The sequence below is a fragment of the Phyllostomus discolor genome, chromosome 11 (assembly GCF_004126475.2).
Source record: "Phyllostomus discolor isolate MPI-MPIP mPhyDis1 chromosome 11, mPhyDis1.pri.v3, whole genome shotgun sequence".
NCBI classification, from domain to species: Eukaryota; Metazoa; Chordata; class Mammalia; order Chiroptera; family Phyllostomidae; genus Phyllostomus; species Phyllostomus discolor.
Window position 1 is genome coordinate 46819382 of NC_040913.2, and position 15134 is coordinate 46834515.

General features: G+C 35.3%; 1 protein-coding gene across 1 annotated transcript in view; it reads left to right on the forward strand.

Moving 5' to 3' along the window:
- COG3 (component of oligomeric golgi complex 3) overlaps nt 1–15134 on the forward strand; it is an 88884-nt gene that overhangs the window by 23093 nt on the left and 50657 nt on the right. Inside the window, exons 8-13 of the mRNA XM_028526402.2 lie at nt 2320–2400; nt 3593–3636; nt 4317–4443; nt 5015–5106; nt 6361–6500; nt 8136–8296. Coding sequence (XP_028382203.1) covers nt 2320–2400; nt 3593–3636; nt 4317–4443; nt 5015–5106; nt 6361–6500; nt 8136–8296 — 645 coding nt within the window. The remainder of the gene's footprint in view (nt 1–2319; nt 2401–3592; nt 3637–4316; nt 4444–5014; nt 5107–6360; nt 6501–8135; nt 8297–15134) is intronic.

A 15134-nucleotide genomic window follows, 5' to 3' on the forward strand; every position in this document is an offset into this window, starting at 1 on the left:
ACAGAATCTGTGAGATATAGGTAAGAAGAATAGGGAGTATAGAACCTTGAATAGTGTACTAATGGAACACAAATGAAAGACAGTAAATAAGCAGTACACTATGAATGAGCTAACAGGGGAAACCTGTTAAATGATACAGTATAATCAGCCAAGCAAGGAAGAGTGTACAGAAAGAAGAGACATACAAAAATACTATTAAAATAAAAGATGTAACAATAATGAGAAAATAATTATAGAAATATGCAATAACTTGCAGTTTCTCTGTAATAGCAAAGTTAAATTTGTCTCACTGTCTCAGCTGTTGGGATGCCCCCTCTTTTGGTCCAGCTCTGGTCTTTTCACAATTCTGTTGTTTTTTTTCTTTTTTGTCTCAGTTTTGGGTAGTTAAAAAGAAGAAGAAATAGAAAAGAAGGAAGGAAGAAGAGATAAAATTGGAAAGAAAGGAAGAAGGAATAAAACTAGAAAGAAGGAAAGAGAAGCAAAAGGAATTGAGAGCTAAAAATAATAAAAATTAAAAATAAAAATTACTTAAAAAACAGAATCAAACATGCAAACAAAAAAAGAAAAAAAGCTCCTGTTGGTTTCAAACTGTCTAAACTGGTTTTTATGGCTTGTTGCGTGCAGCAGGCTGAGGGGCGATTGGTATGGCTTTTTGCTCTTCCTGTTCAGCACTCAGTCAGCCTCGTGGGTACTCTCCCCAGGGCTAGCTGTACACTCTCCCCAGAGCCAGTCTGGCGCCTCCCCGCAGGGCCCTGGATGTGGGATCCATGCTGTCCTAAGTGCGCTTTCCCACGGTTCACGGTTGTGGGCTCCAGGGCTCCTGTGCAGCACTGGCTTCTCCTGGGTTCATGATTGTGGGCTCTTGGGCTCTTGCAGAGCACGTGCTTCTCTGAGTTCACAGTTGTGGACTACAGGGCTCCTGTGGTACGTGCGCTCTCACTGGACTTATGGGTGTAGGCTCCAGGTCTTCCACAAAGTACACTCTCCCCAGGTTGCAGGCGCGGGTGCGTGGCCACTTCGTCGCCTGGGCTCCGGCGCACACTCTTCCCAGGGCTATGCGTGGGTGCTCACAGCCCCTGTGTGTCTGCCATTCAGTCCTCCCCTTCAACCAACCAGGCTTCCCTAGGTGCTGCTCAATCCTTGTTTGGCTGGGGAGGGAGTGGTTTACCCAGGTCTGTCCGAAGAGCCCTGTGGGAGACTCAGTGAGCCCTGGGCCTGGAGTTGCAGCCTCCCTGGTCCCTGCGTTGGTCTCTGGGACCTTATTGTCCTGAAGCACTCTCCTTACTGTCTGTTTTTTCAATGTCTGCTACAGTTTTTAATCTCCTGTTTTCATATATGCTGTAGTACTGTTGGCTGTTAGCTATATTCCTCTGTAGATCAGCTAGGTTTTTCTCCTGTGTAGGGAGAAGTGGAATCTGCTCCTCTTACCACACCACCATCTTTCCTCTAGCAAATGGATTTTTAATGAGTACCTCCTAAATTCTTGGCATTGTGCTAGGAATTATATAGTAGTGAAAAAGAGCTAGCAAGGTCTGCCCTGATGGAGCTTATATTCAGGAGAAATCTTAGTAAAGAAGGAACCAAACAAATTACTCATTTGCAGACTAGTAGATGCTAGGTGGGAAATTAGCAGAGTGTTAGATTAGAAAATAAGAGTGGAGCTAGCTCAGATAGTCATTGAGCACATTTCTTTGCTAAGAAGATAAAACCTGAAAGATGATATATTTTATTTTTTAAGCGTATTTTCTGAAGAATATGGGATATCTTTGGTTTTCAGTTCAAAGCCACTGATTCTTGTGTTGCATTTTTACCATTCATATTGCTCTTAGCTGACATAACAGCTAGACTATATAACTTTTCTATTTTGTAAAATTTTTTATAAGTTTAGGCAAATAATACCTAATAAGTACTACTACTGACTGAGTACAGTGCTTTACTGTTGAGCTGCATAATGACTTTATATGTCATCACCATTTAAATGGGTGTTGTGACTATCAGAGAGCTTAAGTTATTTGGTAAATGTCCTATTCTCAGTAAATGACTTGAGTATGAAGCTGAATTCAGGACTGTTTACCACCAAAATTCATGTAATGAAGGGTAAATTTTAATTATAAAGAGAGAAGTGATGATAGTTCATAAGTACACATTATTTGTAGCAATAACAATATTAATCTTTCTTTGAGATTTTTCTCCCTATGCTTTTGGTTGGTGTATAGGCCAAGCAGTAGCTATTTGAAATGGTGTGTATCACATTTTCTAAATACTTAAATATTGTTTGCTAATTATCTTCCTTCCCTATCCTCCCCTATGTTTCTTTAGGATCCTTTATCTGTACCTAATGCAGACAATGCCTTCACACTATTTTATGTGAAATTTCGAGCTGCTGCCCCCAAAGTCAGAGTAAGTCTGTTGACATAAATAGGATATTGCTATGAAATTTATTTAGCCAGCTTTTTGAAGTGCTACTGTGCGTTAGGTCTTTTGCTTATATCAGAAAAATGAATACGAGTGAAAGAAAGGTAGGCATAGTCCTCCCATATTACGTGACATTATCTTAGAGGTGCCTTAAGACCACAGAGCAGGAAACACTTAGCTTTTCCTAAGGTGCTAAGGGAATGTTTCTAGATGAAGGTGATATTTGAGTTTAAACTACTCAGATTTATAGTGGACTTGAGAGGCTTGATTACTTAAAGAAAATACAAATGGTTAATAAATATGAGCTCATATTTAGCTTCAGTGGAGAATACATTCAATTTAAGGTTAGGTAGCATCTTTTTTGTCTGTTAGAAACGGGCAGATTAAGATGCAATAATGCTTTAGAGGTTATATTGAGACAGGAAATACTGCTGACAGAGATGTAAAACAATTTTTCTCAAAAACATTTTAGGAGTATGAATCAGAAGTATGTAAAAATATTTCTCTCTTATGACCCACTGTTGGGGATTCCCAACTGGGAAGTAGGTGACTATTATACCAACTTTACATAATGGAAAGTGCAATCTCGGAGAAGTGAACCAGCTCTCTCCTGGGCTCAAAACAGCTACCAGGAGCTGGCTCTCAAACCCTTCAGTTTTGTTCCAGGCCCAGAGCTCTTAACCACTGAGCTCTTATTCATAAGAAACATCCAAGATGTCTTAACAGTAGAAGAATGGTTGATTTATGGTACATATACCCAAGGGGATATTGTATAGCCATAAATAATATCTATAATGATGATTCATTGAGTATTGTTTACAAGGTGCCCAGGTATTATGATAATGCTTTCTATTTACATTTTCATTTGATACTGAGAATTAATAGTAGGAAAATATTTAGAAATAATGTTAATTTTTCAAAAGCAGATTATAAAGCTGAATGTGTAGTATAATTCCAGTTTTGTTTATGAAGAAAAATATAGTAACTATAGTGTATGTCTACAAAAAACTGAAAGAATATTCATTTTGACTGATTATTTTGTGGTATTTCAAGTGATTTTTGTTTCAACCTTTTTTGTATTTACAGATTTTTCTAATAGCATGTGTTATAATCAGAAGGTACTTAGAAGTATAACTAAAACAGATGGACTTTTAATATGTTTTTCTTTATCCTGCAGACTCTTATTGAACAAATAGAACAGCGATCTGAAAAAATACCTGAGTGAGTACCTAGAAGTTCCTCAGTTTCCATATTACCTTCCTCTTGTAGTACCATTTTTCCCAGTCTGTTATATACCAGATATTTTCTGAGCAGTTACCTTGCATACTATGTAAATCTTTTCATATAGAACATAACTTTGGGAAGCAAGGTTGTGGACCTGATGTAGTAAGTGTACAAGGCATCTCTCAGCTTATTTATCTATTTACTTACGTTTATTGAGATGTAATGACATATAACTTACTAGTTTCAGGTATATAACATAATGATTCAATATAATCACTACTGTAAGTCTATTGTAAATCTATTACCATGCATTGGTACAGACCTGTTTTTTTTTCCTGTGATGAGATCTTACAAGATTTATTCTTGTAGCAACTTTCCAATATGCAATGAATATCATTAATTATAATTGCCATGCTGCATTTCAGCAAGGTAACTGTCTTTCACCATAACAGGATTTTCTTTGCATTTGGGTAGATGTAAGATGACTACTTTTGGAAGATAAATCTTTTGTTAAAGAGTAAAGGTTAAATAAATATTTCTAATATTTAATGTGGGTAAATGAGAGGTGACCATAAATTTTTAGAGGTTTGGCATCCTTTTCTGGGATTTAAGATCAGATTTAATTTACATGTCTGAAATCAAAAGTTTATACTCCCATCTCACTTGATTTTCATCAGATACCAACAACTGCTAAATGATATCCACCAGTGTTATCTTGATCAGCGGCAGCTCCTTTTGGGTCCTAGTATTACTAGTACTGTAACTGAGTTAACGAGCCAGAATAACAGAGATCATTGTGCCTTGGTAAGTTTCTGCTTATTTTGGTTTAATGTTAAAACTTCCTCTGAAATATTTTGATACCCTAGAAGCTATACTGGCTAAATAAGCTTTGGTTCCCATATCAATGAACCTAAAGAATTTTTTTTTCAGTTATGACAAACCTAGTTTAGTGATTAGCATTCATTTGGACAAAATATTCTCATTTTGATCTATTTTTTGAGGTATGAAGAATCACAAATAAATATTGTTCCCTGAATGGTGAAGTTCCAAAGTTTGTGGATTTATCTTAGGTTTTGCTACAGAAGTGCTTTCTTGTTTAGTGTGATTTTAGTTTATACTACAGAAAAATATGTAAAAATTCTTTTTTAAGTACTCCATATTCAACTAGAAAAGTAATTTATTCATTGTCAAAAGTTTAGAAAATCATAAAAAATAAAAATCATCCATATTCACATTTTTCATTCTGTGCTTCAGCAAGTTGTTGTATGAAAATGTATACATAATTTCTTTGCAAATAAAATGTTTGCTTTATATCCTAAATGCTAGAATTGTTGTGTGTCTTTAACTGTAGGTGGTTTCTATTTGTTTCCTGCAGATTCGCAGTGGCTGCGCCTTTATGGTCCATGTATGCCAGGATGAGCACCAACTTTATAATGAATTTTTCACAAAACCAACATCAAAATTAGAGTAGGTAGTACACAGAGTTTAACTGTTTTTAAGATTCAGTTTGCTAATGATCATAATGGCTTATTATATTACTGGAGTATTCTTAAGTTAGCTGGCAGAGTATTTTAATTTTTGTGGGTGTGTGAACAGAATATTGCTGAGTGGGACTACTTATTTATTTTAAGATAAATGTGCAATTTAAAGGCCAACATGCTTTTATAGTGTTTATAAGGTAATTATGGAGACAATATGGTATGATAATAAAAATCCTGTATAGGGAACTAATAAGTCTTGGGATCTAGGTCTTTTTAAGATCTCCACCAATCATATAAATCCTTGTAGTTGAAAAATTCTGTGATTCTAACTAAAGAAAGACATTTAAGAATACAGACACTATTTAATATCCTTTTAAGAATTTTTTCTTAAAGTGTCTTTCAGATCCACTGTTAGTAACTTTTGGCTTCTTCATATTGGCAATTCTAAGACTATGACCCTCATAATGGGGAACAGACAAATGTACTTTATGACTTTAATTGGGTTGATCACTTTGGATGAAATACTGCATGTAGAGGAATACTATTGACAGTGTGAAGAATATAGACAACATAACTTTTCAAATGTTTATGCCAAAATACTTGTATGTCCAGAATACTTTGAATTTTGTTTATCTAAATCTGTAAGTTTTCAAGAATTTTGAACATATCTTTAGTGGGGAAAATATTACCATTTGATTCACAGCGATGTAGAATATAAAAGGATAAATAAGTCTATTGAAATACTTACTATTTTTGAAAGGACATATACAGAGTTATTACTGAAGTAAGAAAAAGTTGTAATGAATTGACATTTGGTTGGGGGCAGCTAATTTGAGTTGATTGCTGATTGTGTATTGATTCTTAGCTTTTAAAACAACACTTTACAGAATTTTAGCCTTTCCCTCCGTATTATGCAGGATCTAGCACAAATAATGCCCCCCTTTTATTACAAACCTTTTATTACAAAATCATAAGCATGTAATTCTGTAACATAATATTATAGTCAAATATACTATATGACATTTTAGGTGAAATGTTCAAATTAAAACTAAATTATTACACCCATATATTACCCTATCATCCACACTGAAGCAGACATTACTTCTGCCAGATCCTGTATAATGTTCCCCATACTATTTTTCCAGTAGATTTTTACTGTGTTTATTGCCTGGAAGAAATCAAAGATGCCTTTTAAACTGAAAAGCTTACTACTGAATTGTGTTTTGTTTCTTTATTTTAGTGAACTTTTGGAGAAACTATGTGTGTCATTGTATGATGTCTTCAGGCCATTGATCATTCATGTTATTCACTTAGAAACTCTTTCGGAACTTTGTGGGATTCTTAAAAATGAGGTGCTTGAAGATCATGTACAGAACAATGGTAAATGATAAGTAGAAGTGATCATTTCAAAGGCCTTTTAAAGTATATTTGTGGCTCAGTGAATTTGAAAAAGATTAGCTCTTTTTACCCCTACCTACCACCTACATAAATTTAATATTTTTGAAGCCTGGGGTGATGCCTTGTCCTTTTTTGAATCAAAGATGTACCTTATTCTAAATACGACTAAATGGACAAATTAAATGGGGAAAGCATTTTAAAAACTGGGAAAAATTAGTAATAAAATATGGTTACTTTTCTTTCTGGCTTCTGAAATATTGAGAGAACAGACTATCAGTTTTGTGTTAGGCATTTCTAGTACACTGTTACCAGAATACATAAAGTAATTGACTATATTGTATGCTCTTGAATAAAAAACAGGAATTATTCAACTTCCATATGTAGTAATGATTCATCTTTTTGACATTAAAAATAAAAACAGTTCTCTGTAACAGTTTTGCTTTATCCATATGATACATTCCTTACTATTTGATTTGATTATCATAAAAATGATTTTTCCAATGATACTTAGGTACCTTTAAAAAAATACCCTTCCAGGTAATCATTTTACTGGCAGAGATTATTTGACTTTCCTTAAGAGATACTGTAGGTTTGTTACTCTTCCAAATGTTACTTATTCTACTGCATTTAGTTCATTCAAAGACATACATTATCTCATTTTTTAAAAAAATTTTTATGTGAGTTTATTTGAGCCAACTGATGACATATGTCAGGAAACAAGATCTTCAATGCTCCAGAAAATAACAGTTTTGCAGTTTCTTTTGTGCATTTGACATTAACAGGGGCATTTTCTCACATTTTAATGTTTCTGAATTAAAGTTGATTTTTAAAATTAATGTGACTATTTATGTGATTTTGTAGTGTCTCCAACTCCCTAGTCCTTGGGTTGCTGTTACTGAATTACTGGTTGTGTCTGAACATTGATGGCATCTTAGAAATGAAGATATTCTATATAAAATCATCTTATTTTTTTCTTTCTTTATTTTTAGACAGAGGGGAAGGGAGGGAGAAAGAGAGGGAGAGAAACATCAATATGTGGTTGCCCCTACTGGGGACCTGGGCAGCAACCCAGGCATGCGCCCTGATTGGGAATTGAACCAGCGACCCTTTGGTTCACAGGCTGGTGCTCAGTCTATTGAGCCACACCAGCCAGGACCATACCTTATTTTTAAATCATTTTTGTTTATGAAAATATTAATAAATCATTTAATATCTATGGGACTCAATTTATTTTTAAAAAGGGGATGACAATCCAATTAATAAATTGACTTGCTGTATCTCAGGGTTGGTTTGAAGCTATATAACTTAAAAAGCACAAAGCACTTTAAAAGTCATGTATTATTATTCATACATACTAATAATATAAATAATTTCACAGAGTCCCAGAAGAAGGTATAAGGGAAATTTATTTTCTAATTTTAAATTTGAGGAAATTAAGAGACATTAAATTATTCTAAGGTCACTGAGTCACACTGAAATAGGGTATGTACAACCACAATCCATGAAACAAAAGTAGTTCATACTATTACTAAACAATTTAATAATATTTTTGCTTTTTTAAAAGAGAGTATTTTTCTAAATCTTAAAGGAATGGATAATTGCACTTTTTTTAATCAGCTGAACAACTAGGGGCATTTGCAGCTGGAGTAAAGCAGATGTTGGAAGATGTACAAGAGCGGCTTGTCTACCGAACCCACATCTACATTCAGACAGACATTACTGGCTACAAACCAGCTCCTGGAGATCTGGCCTATCCTGATAAGTTAGTAATGATGGAGGTGGGTTCTGCTTACTGATCTTGCCCCCACCCCTAACAACTGTTGGATGTTTTGTATTAGATAAAATAGGATTTTTCTTATTAATTCTTATTCAAAATGTACTGTCCAGATAAACTTGCCACAAGATCATAGGACATAAAATATTAAAAAATTGAACAGAAAAAGTTTGTTAGGTTGTCTCTCCTTCAAGTTATATTTTATAAACATTCTATTCAGTTCTCTTCCTTTGTTCAGGAAACAGGCATTCTGAATTTTTAAATTGAATTAGTGCTTCCTGTGATTTCTCTTTTTTCTTTATAAGTGGCATTGATGAAGTTTGATAACATAAGAGCCATTATAATTGATGGTAATATAGTAACCACATCCTTAAAACTATACAGTACTGATGTTCAATTAATAGTTTGAAGACTTAGGTTTACCTCACTGATCTTCTACTCCCTGAGTGCTGGACCAAGTTTAAATAATGCCTAGGATGTTAGTGCTAAAACAGTTTGATCCTAGAATTTTTAAATGGAATTTTCAAATATAAGCAAAAATAGAATATCATAATGAACTACTACATATCATTACCCCAGCTTCAACATGGCCAGTCTTGTTTCACTTAGAACGCTTTTACTTCCCCTCCCCACTATTAGTTATTTTAGAGCAAATTCTAAACATCATTTCATTAGTAAATATTTTAGTAGGTAACTGTATGGTAGGGGCACTTTTATTTTTTTATTTTTTTATTTTTAACACAACCATAATACAATGATCACACCTGAAAACATTACTTATACTTCCCTAATATCATTAATATTCCATTGAATCTCAAGTTTATTCAGATTCACCAGTTAATGTCTTAACACATTTACTTAAATTCTTTTTGTGTTTTTTGCTTAACTATTTGAAAATAATTAAAAGATGTTATGATACTTCACTCCTGAGTACTTCTGTTATTATTCTCCTAAGAATGAAAACATTCTCCACATAATCAGAATGAAGATTTTACATCTAAGGAAATTAACATTTATTCAAGAGTATTATTTATATACTGTCCATATTCAGATTTCTCCCGTTGTCCTTCTAGCTGGACCCCAAAATTAAAAAGGTGGAATCCAGTCAAGGTTACTGTGTCGCATTTGAATTTTGTGTCTCCTTAAATCAAAACGAGACTTTTTCCTCCTCTTTTCCCCTGCAACCCATCCCCCAGTCCTTACCTGGGACATAGACCTTTTTAAAAAAATATATTTTATTGATTATGCTATTACAGTTGTCCCATTTATTCCTCCCCTTTATTCCCCTCCACCCTGTACCCTCTCTCCCACCATCATTTCCCCACCTTAGTTCATGTGCATGGGTCATACATATAAGTTCTTTGGCCTTTACATTTTCCATACTATTCTTAACCTCCCCCTGTCTATTTTGTATCTACCACTTATGCTTCTTATTTTCTGTACCTTTTCCCTCATTCTCCCCCTTCCCGCTGATCACCCTCCATGTAATTTCCATTTCTGTGAATCTCTTTCTGTTCTAGTTGTTTGCTTAGTTTTTTGTTTTTTTTTTTTAGGTTTGGTTGTTGGTAGTTGTGAGTTTATTGTCATTTTACTGTTCGTATTTTTGATCTTCTTTTTCTTAGATAAATCCCTTTAACATTTCATATAAAAAGGGTTTGGTGATAATCAACTCCTTTAACTTGATCTTATCTGTGAAGCACTTTACCTGCCCTCCCATTCTAAATGATAGCTTTGCTGGACAGAGTAATCATGGATGTAGGTCCTTGCCTTTCATGACTTGGAATACTTCTTTCCAGCCCCTTCCTGCAAGGTTTCTTTTGAGAAACTAGCTGATTGTCTTATGGGAACTCCTTTTTTAGTAACTGTCTCCTTTTCTCTTGCTGCTTTTAAGACTTGTTCCTTATATCTTTAATCTTGGCTAATGTAATTATGATGTGCCTTGGTGTGTGCTTTCTTGGGTCCAACTTCTTTGGCACTCTCTGAGCTTCCTGGACTTCTGGGAGTTGATTTCCTTTGCCAGATTAGGGAAGTTCTTCTTCATTATGTTTTCAATTTCTTGGTCTTCCTCTTTTCCTTCTGGCTCCCCTATGATTTGGATGTTGGAACATTGTAAGTTGTCCTAGTGGTTCCTAAGCCTCTCCTTGTGTGTTTGAATTCTTTTTTCTTTATTCTGTTCTGGTTGAATGTTTTATTTCTTCCTTCTGGTCGAAACCGTTGACTAGAGTCCTGGATTCCTTCCTTTCACTGTTGATTCCCTGTGCATTTTCTTTTATTTCACTTCTCATAGCTTTGACTTTTTCCTCATTTGCAACCATACTCAACCATTAAGTTGTGAGCATCCTGATTACCAGTGTTTTGAACTGTGCATCTGATAGGTTGGCCATGTCTTCATTGCTTAGTTGTATTTTTTTCTGGAGCTTTGATCTGTTCTTTCATTTGGGCCCCCCCTTTTTTTTTTTCCTGCCTTGGTGCGACTGTTACATAGTAAGGGTCAGAGCCTTAGATATTCACCGGGGTGGGGCAACCCATGTTGATGCCTTATGGCGCTATGTGTGGTGGAGGGGTCTGAGGGAACAGTGCTGCTTGTTTAGCTCTCTGTCAGCTTTCAGTCACTTCTACAGCTACCCACAAGCAAATTGGGCCTTTCTAGTGCTGATTCCTTGGTGGACAGGTTTTTGTACATTGTAGGACCCTGTGGGTCTCTCCAACAAACTCTCCTGTGAGGCTGGGAGTTTCTCTCGCTGCCACAGTCCCCACAGGTCATTTCAGTTAGAGGTTTTGAGGCTTTATTTCCCCGTACTGGAACTGTGGATTGCATGTACTGGAACCCTGGGTTGCATAGTCTTTCTCTCTCCCCAGTTGTTTCTTTTTGGTTTATCTGCATGCAAATGTGGCAACATCTGCTCTGTCAGCTGCTGCTTTATGCACCCTGGTTCTCCAGCCGCCACCTTGAGGCAAGTACTCTCCATCCTGGCTTCTCGTTTCCGCCCCTCCTACAGGTCTGGATGAATGTTTCTTCTTTAACTTCTTGGTTGTTGGACTTCCATACAGTTCGATTTTTGGCAGTTCTGGTTATATTTTGTTTTTGAATTTGTTGTCCTTTTGGTTGTGTGAGGAGGCAAGGTATATCTACCTACGCCCCCAACTTCACTGGAAATTCTCCACATAGACTTTTTTGAAGAAAAAATAAAAAAGGTGGAATCTAGTCAAGGTTATTATGTTACATTTGAATATTATGTCTCCTTAAATCAAAACTAGAATTTTTCCTCTTTTCCCCTGCCTCCCCACTGTCCCCCCCCCCCCCCCCCCCCCCCCCCAGCCACTTGGGACGTAAGACATTTTTGAAGAGATGAAACCAGTTTTATTGTAGAATGTTGTACATTCAGAATCTGTTTTCCTCATGTTGAGATTCAGGTTAAACACTTCTTGGCTTTCTGGTAAGAATACTACATAGTTGATGTTGTGTACTTCTAACTTCATTGTATGAGAGGTACATAATGTCAGGTTATTCCAGTATTGGTTAAGGTAGGGGCTATTAACTCTTTATTATAAAAGTTCATTCCTTCCTTTGTAGTTAGTAAGAAATGATGTTGAGATTATATGAGTTCCCCAACATCTTTTCACCCAATGGTGTTTGCAATTATTAACAATTCTTGACTGAACGAGTTAGGGTGTCCAACCTGCGGGTCACAGGCTGTGTGAGGCCCTGGATGGCTGTGAATGTGGCCCAGCACAAAATTGTAAAATTACTTAAAACATGAGATTTTTAAGTTGTTTTTTTTTTGTGATTACATGTGGCAATGTGTGTGTCCCAGACAACTCTTCTTCCAGTGTGGCACAGAGATGCCAAAAGGTTGGATACCCCGATACTACTTTGAGGGTAGCAAATGGTTATTTTCATACCTGCCATTTCCTCTACATTTATTAGTTAGCCTTCTGCTCTTAAGACTTATTTTCTCTTCCTCTTTTTCCTACTTCTGTCTCTGTATAGTTGTGGACTTTTAAAAAGTCATTATAATTCATTGTCATAATTACTCTTTTTGATGCTTAAAATTGTCCCAAGTTTGATGAGTGGAATCCCCTTTAGATTGGTTTCTTTGTCCTTTCAACATGTTGCTCTAATCTTTGAGTACTTCTTTCTTTTTTCTTAGCAGCTTTATAGAAGTACAGTTTATAATTCACTCATTTAGAGTTTATAATTAAGTTGTTGTTAATAGGTTCACAGATACATGCAACCATCACCATTTTTAGACCATTTTCATCATCTCAGAAAGAAATCTTGTAACCTTTAGCTATCGTGTTCCTACACCAGCCCTAGGCAAACACATTTCTCTCCATAGATTGTCCTGTTCTGGATATTTCTTATGAATGGAATCATATACTAAGTGGTCTTTTATGACATCTTTCATTTAGCATGATGTTTTCATGGTTTGTCCATGTTGTAGCATGTATTAGTATTTCATTCCTTTTTATGGCTGGATAATATTCCGTTGTATGGATATGTTACATTTTGTTTATTTCTTTGTCCATCAATGGACAGTTGGGTTGGCTGTTATAAAAAATACTACTGTAAACATTGATGTACACTTTTTTGTGTGGGTGTCTTTTTTTATTTCTCTGTATATATACATAGGAATAGAATTGCTGGGTCATATAGTAACTTTGTGTATCATCATTTGCCAAGCTGTTTTCCAAAGTGGCCCTACTCTGTACAATCAGGTAACTCAACTATAGATCTGAAGATTTTATATAAGAGCTAATCTCTTGAGACTAGAGATTTTGCCCATGTAAGGGTGCCATTTGCATGGCATGCGGAGAAGTATAGAGTAAGGCGGATACAGGTTCAAATTCTAGCTCTGTCAGTCAATATCTGTTACTTAGCTTCTCTGAATGTTTCATTATTTGTAAAATAGGCATAACAGTACTGACCATGGAGGGTTGTAAGAGTAGAGATAATGGCTAGAAAACACTTAACTTAGTAGTCATACAGCAGACAGTGGCTGTTATTGTTTAGTCTTTGAAATATTTAGAAACATAACATTTGACTGAAAGTCATTAAGTAAAATATAACCTTATAGTTAAAATTTTTAATTTTTAATTTTAATGTATTTCAGCTTGATTGAGATATAATTATCATTAACATTATATAACTTTAAGGTGTACAATGTAATTATTTGTTATATGTATACATTGTGAAATATTTACCACAATAAGGTTAGTTAACATATCCATCACTGCACATAGTAACAGTATTTTTTGTGTGTGTTGCTGAGGACTTTAAAAATCTACTGTCTTAGCAACTTCCGAATATAAAGTACAGTATTGTTAATTATAGTCACAATACTCTACATTGGATCCCCAGAACTTATTTATTACTTCAAATTTATATCCTTTGACTACCTTTCCTCATTTTCCCCATCTACACCCCCCTCTCACAGAGCAACCACCTATCTGTTCTCTGTTTCTATGATTTTGAGTTACTCTTTTTTAAAAATAAGACATTTGCCTTGTTAGTAAAGGTGACTTTTGATGGTCTGCTTTCCTGTATTAAAATTTAATATGAAGGGTGTTGTTTTTGCAGGTTCACTTAACCTATAAGAAGGTAACTATTTCTTAAACAATTAAAATACATTACCTGATCCAGCCCTGATTGGCATGGCTCAATATGTTGGGCATCATCCTGCAAGGGAAAGGTCACCAGTTTGATTCCCAGTCAGGGCATATGCCTGGGTTGCAGGCCAGGTCCCCAGTTGGGGGTGTGCAAGAGGCAGCCAATCAGTGTTTTTCTCACAGAAGGGAAGGAAGTGTTTCCGTTTCTTTCACCTTCCCTTCCTCTCACTCTAAAAATAAATGTCTTTAAAAAACCAAATTACTTGGTCCAGTTTGTTTGAATAATAACTTTGCTATGTCATCACGTGTTTTTAACATTTTAAAAAAATGTAACCTAAGTTTTGCCATGTTCATAAACTATCCTTGCTTAATTATTATTGGTTTATAGCGGGAGTGCTGCTATACTTAAATTTGTCAGTGAGAAATACATTAAAGTCTATTTCTTCCTAAGTGTAGCCCCTATTTATCAACATACTTTTTGTCACCAAGTTGTAATAGTCACAGTTGTTAAGTTATCATTCTGTTATTATCCTGTTTCTGTTTAGACAGCTTCTCCTAGATGGCACACATCTTGACTCTCTCTTCTTTTTTAAAAATACATTTTATTTTTTGAACAGTTTTAGATTTACAGAAAAATTGAGAAGATACTACATTTCAGAAGAGTTCAGGTATACCCATACCCATTCTGATATGTTAATTAATATCTTATATTAATATGCCTTTGACACAGTTAATGAGCCAGTAATAATACACTGGTCTTAACTAAAGTCCATAGTTTATTCAGATTTCCTTAGTTTTTATTTAATGACTTTCTCTGTTCCAGTATCCCATTTATACTGTTACATTTATTTTTCATATATTCTTAGGATCCTCTGGGTTGTGACAGTTTTTCAGACTTTCCTTGTTTTTGATATTTTTAACAGTTTAGAGGAAAACTTCTAGATTGTTTTATAGCTGCCTCTCTGTTGGAATTTGTCTGATGTTTTTCTCATGATCAGACTGCTGTCATGAGTTTTTTTAAGAGGATAGCTGTAGAGGTAAATTACCATTTTCAACACATCATAGCAAGGGTAAATACTGTCAGCATGACTTAGCACCGTTTATGTTGACCTTGATCACCTAGCTGAGGCAGTGTTGTCTGGCTCTACTGGGAAGTTGCTCTTTTTCCTCCTCTTCTATATTCTCCTGTTTAGAAGGAAGCTCTGTGTTCAGGCCCTACTTAAGGAGTGGGG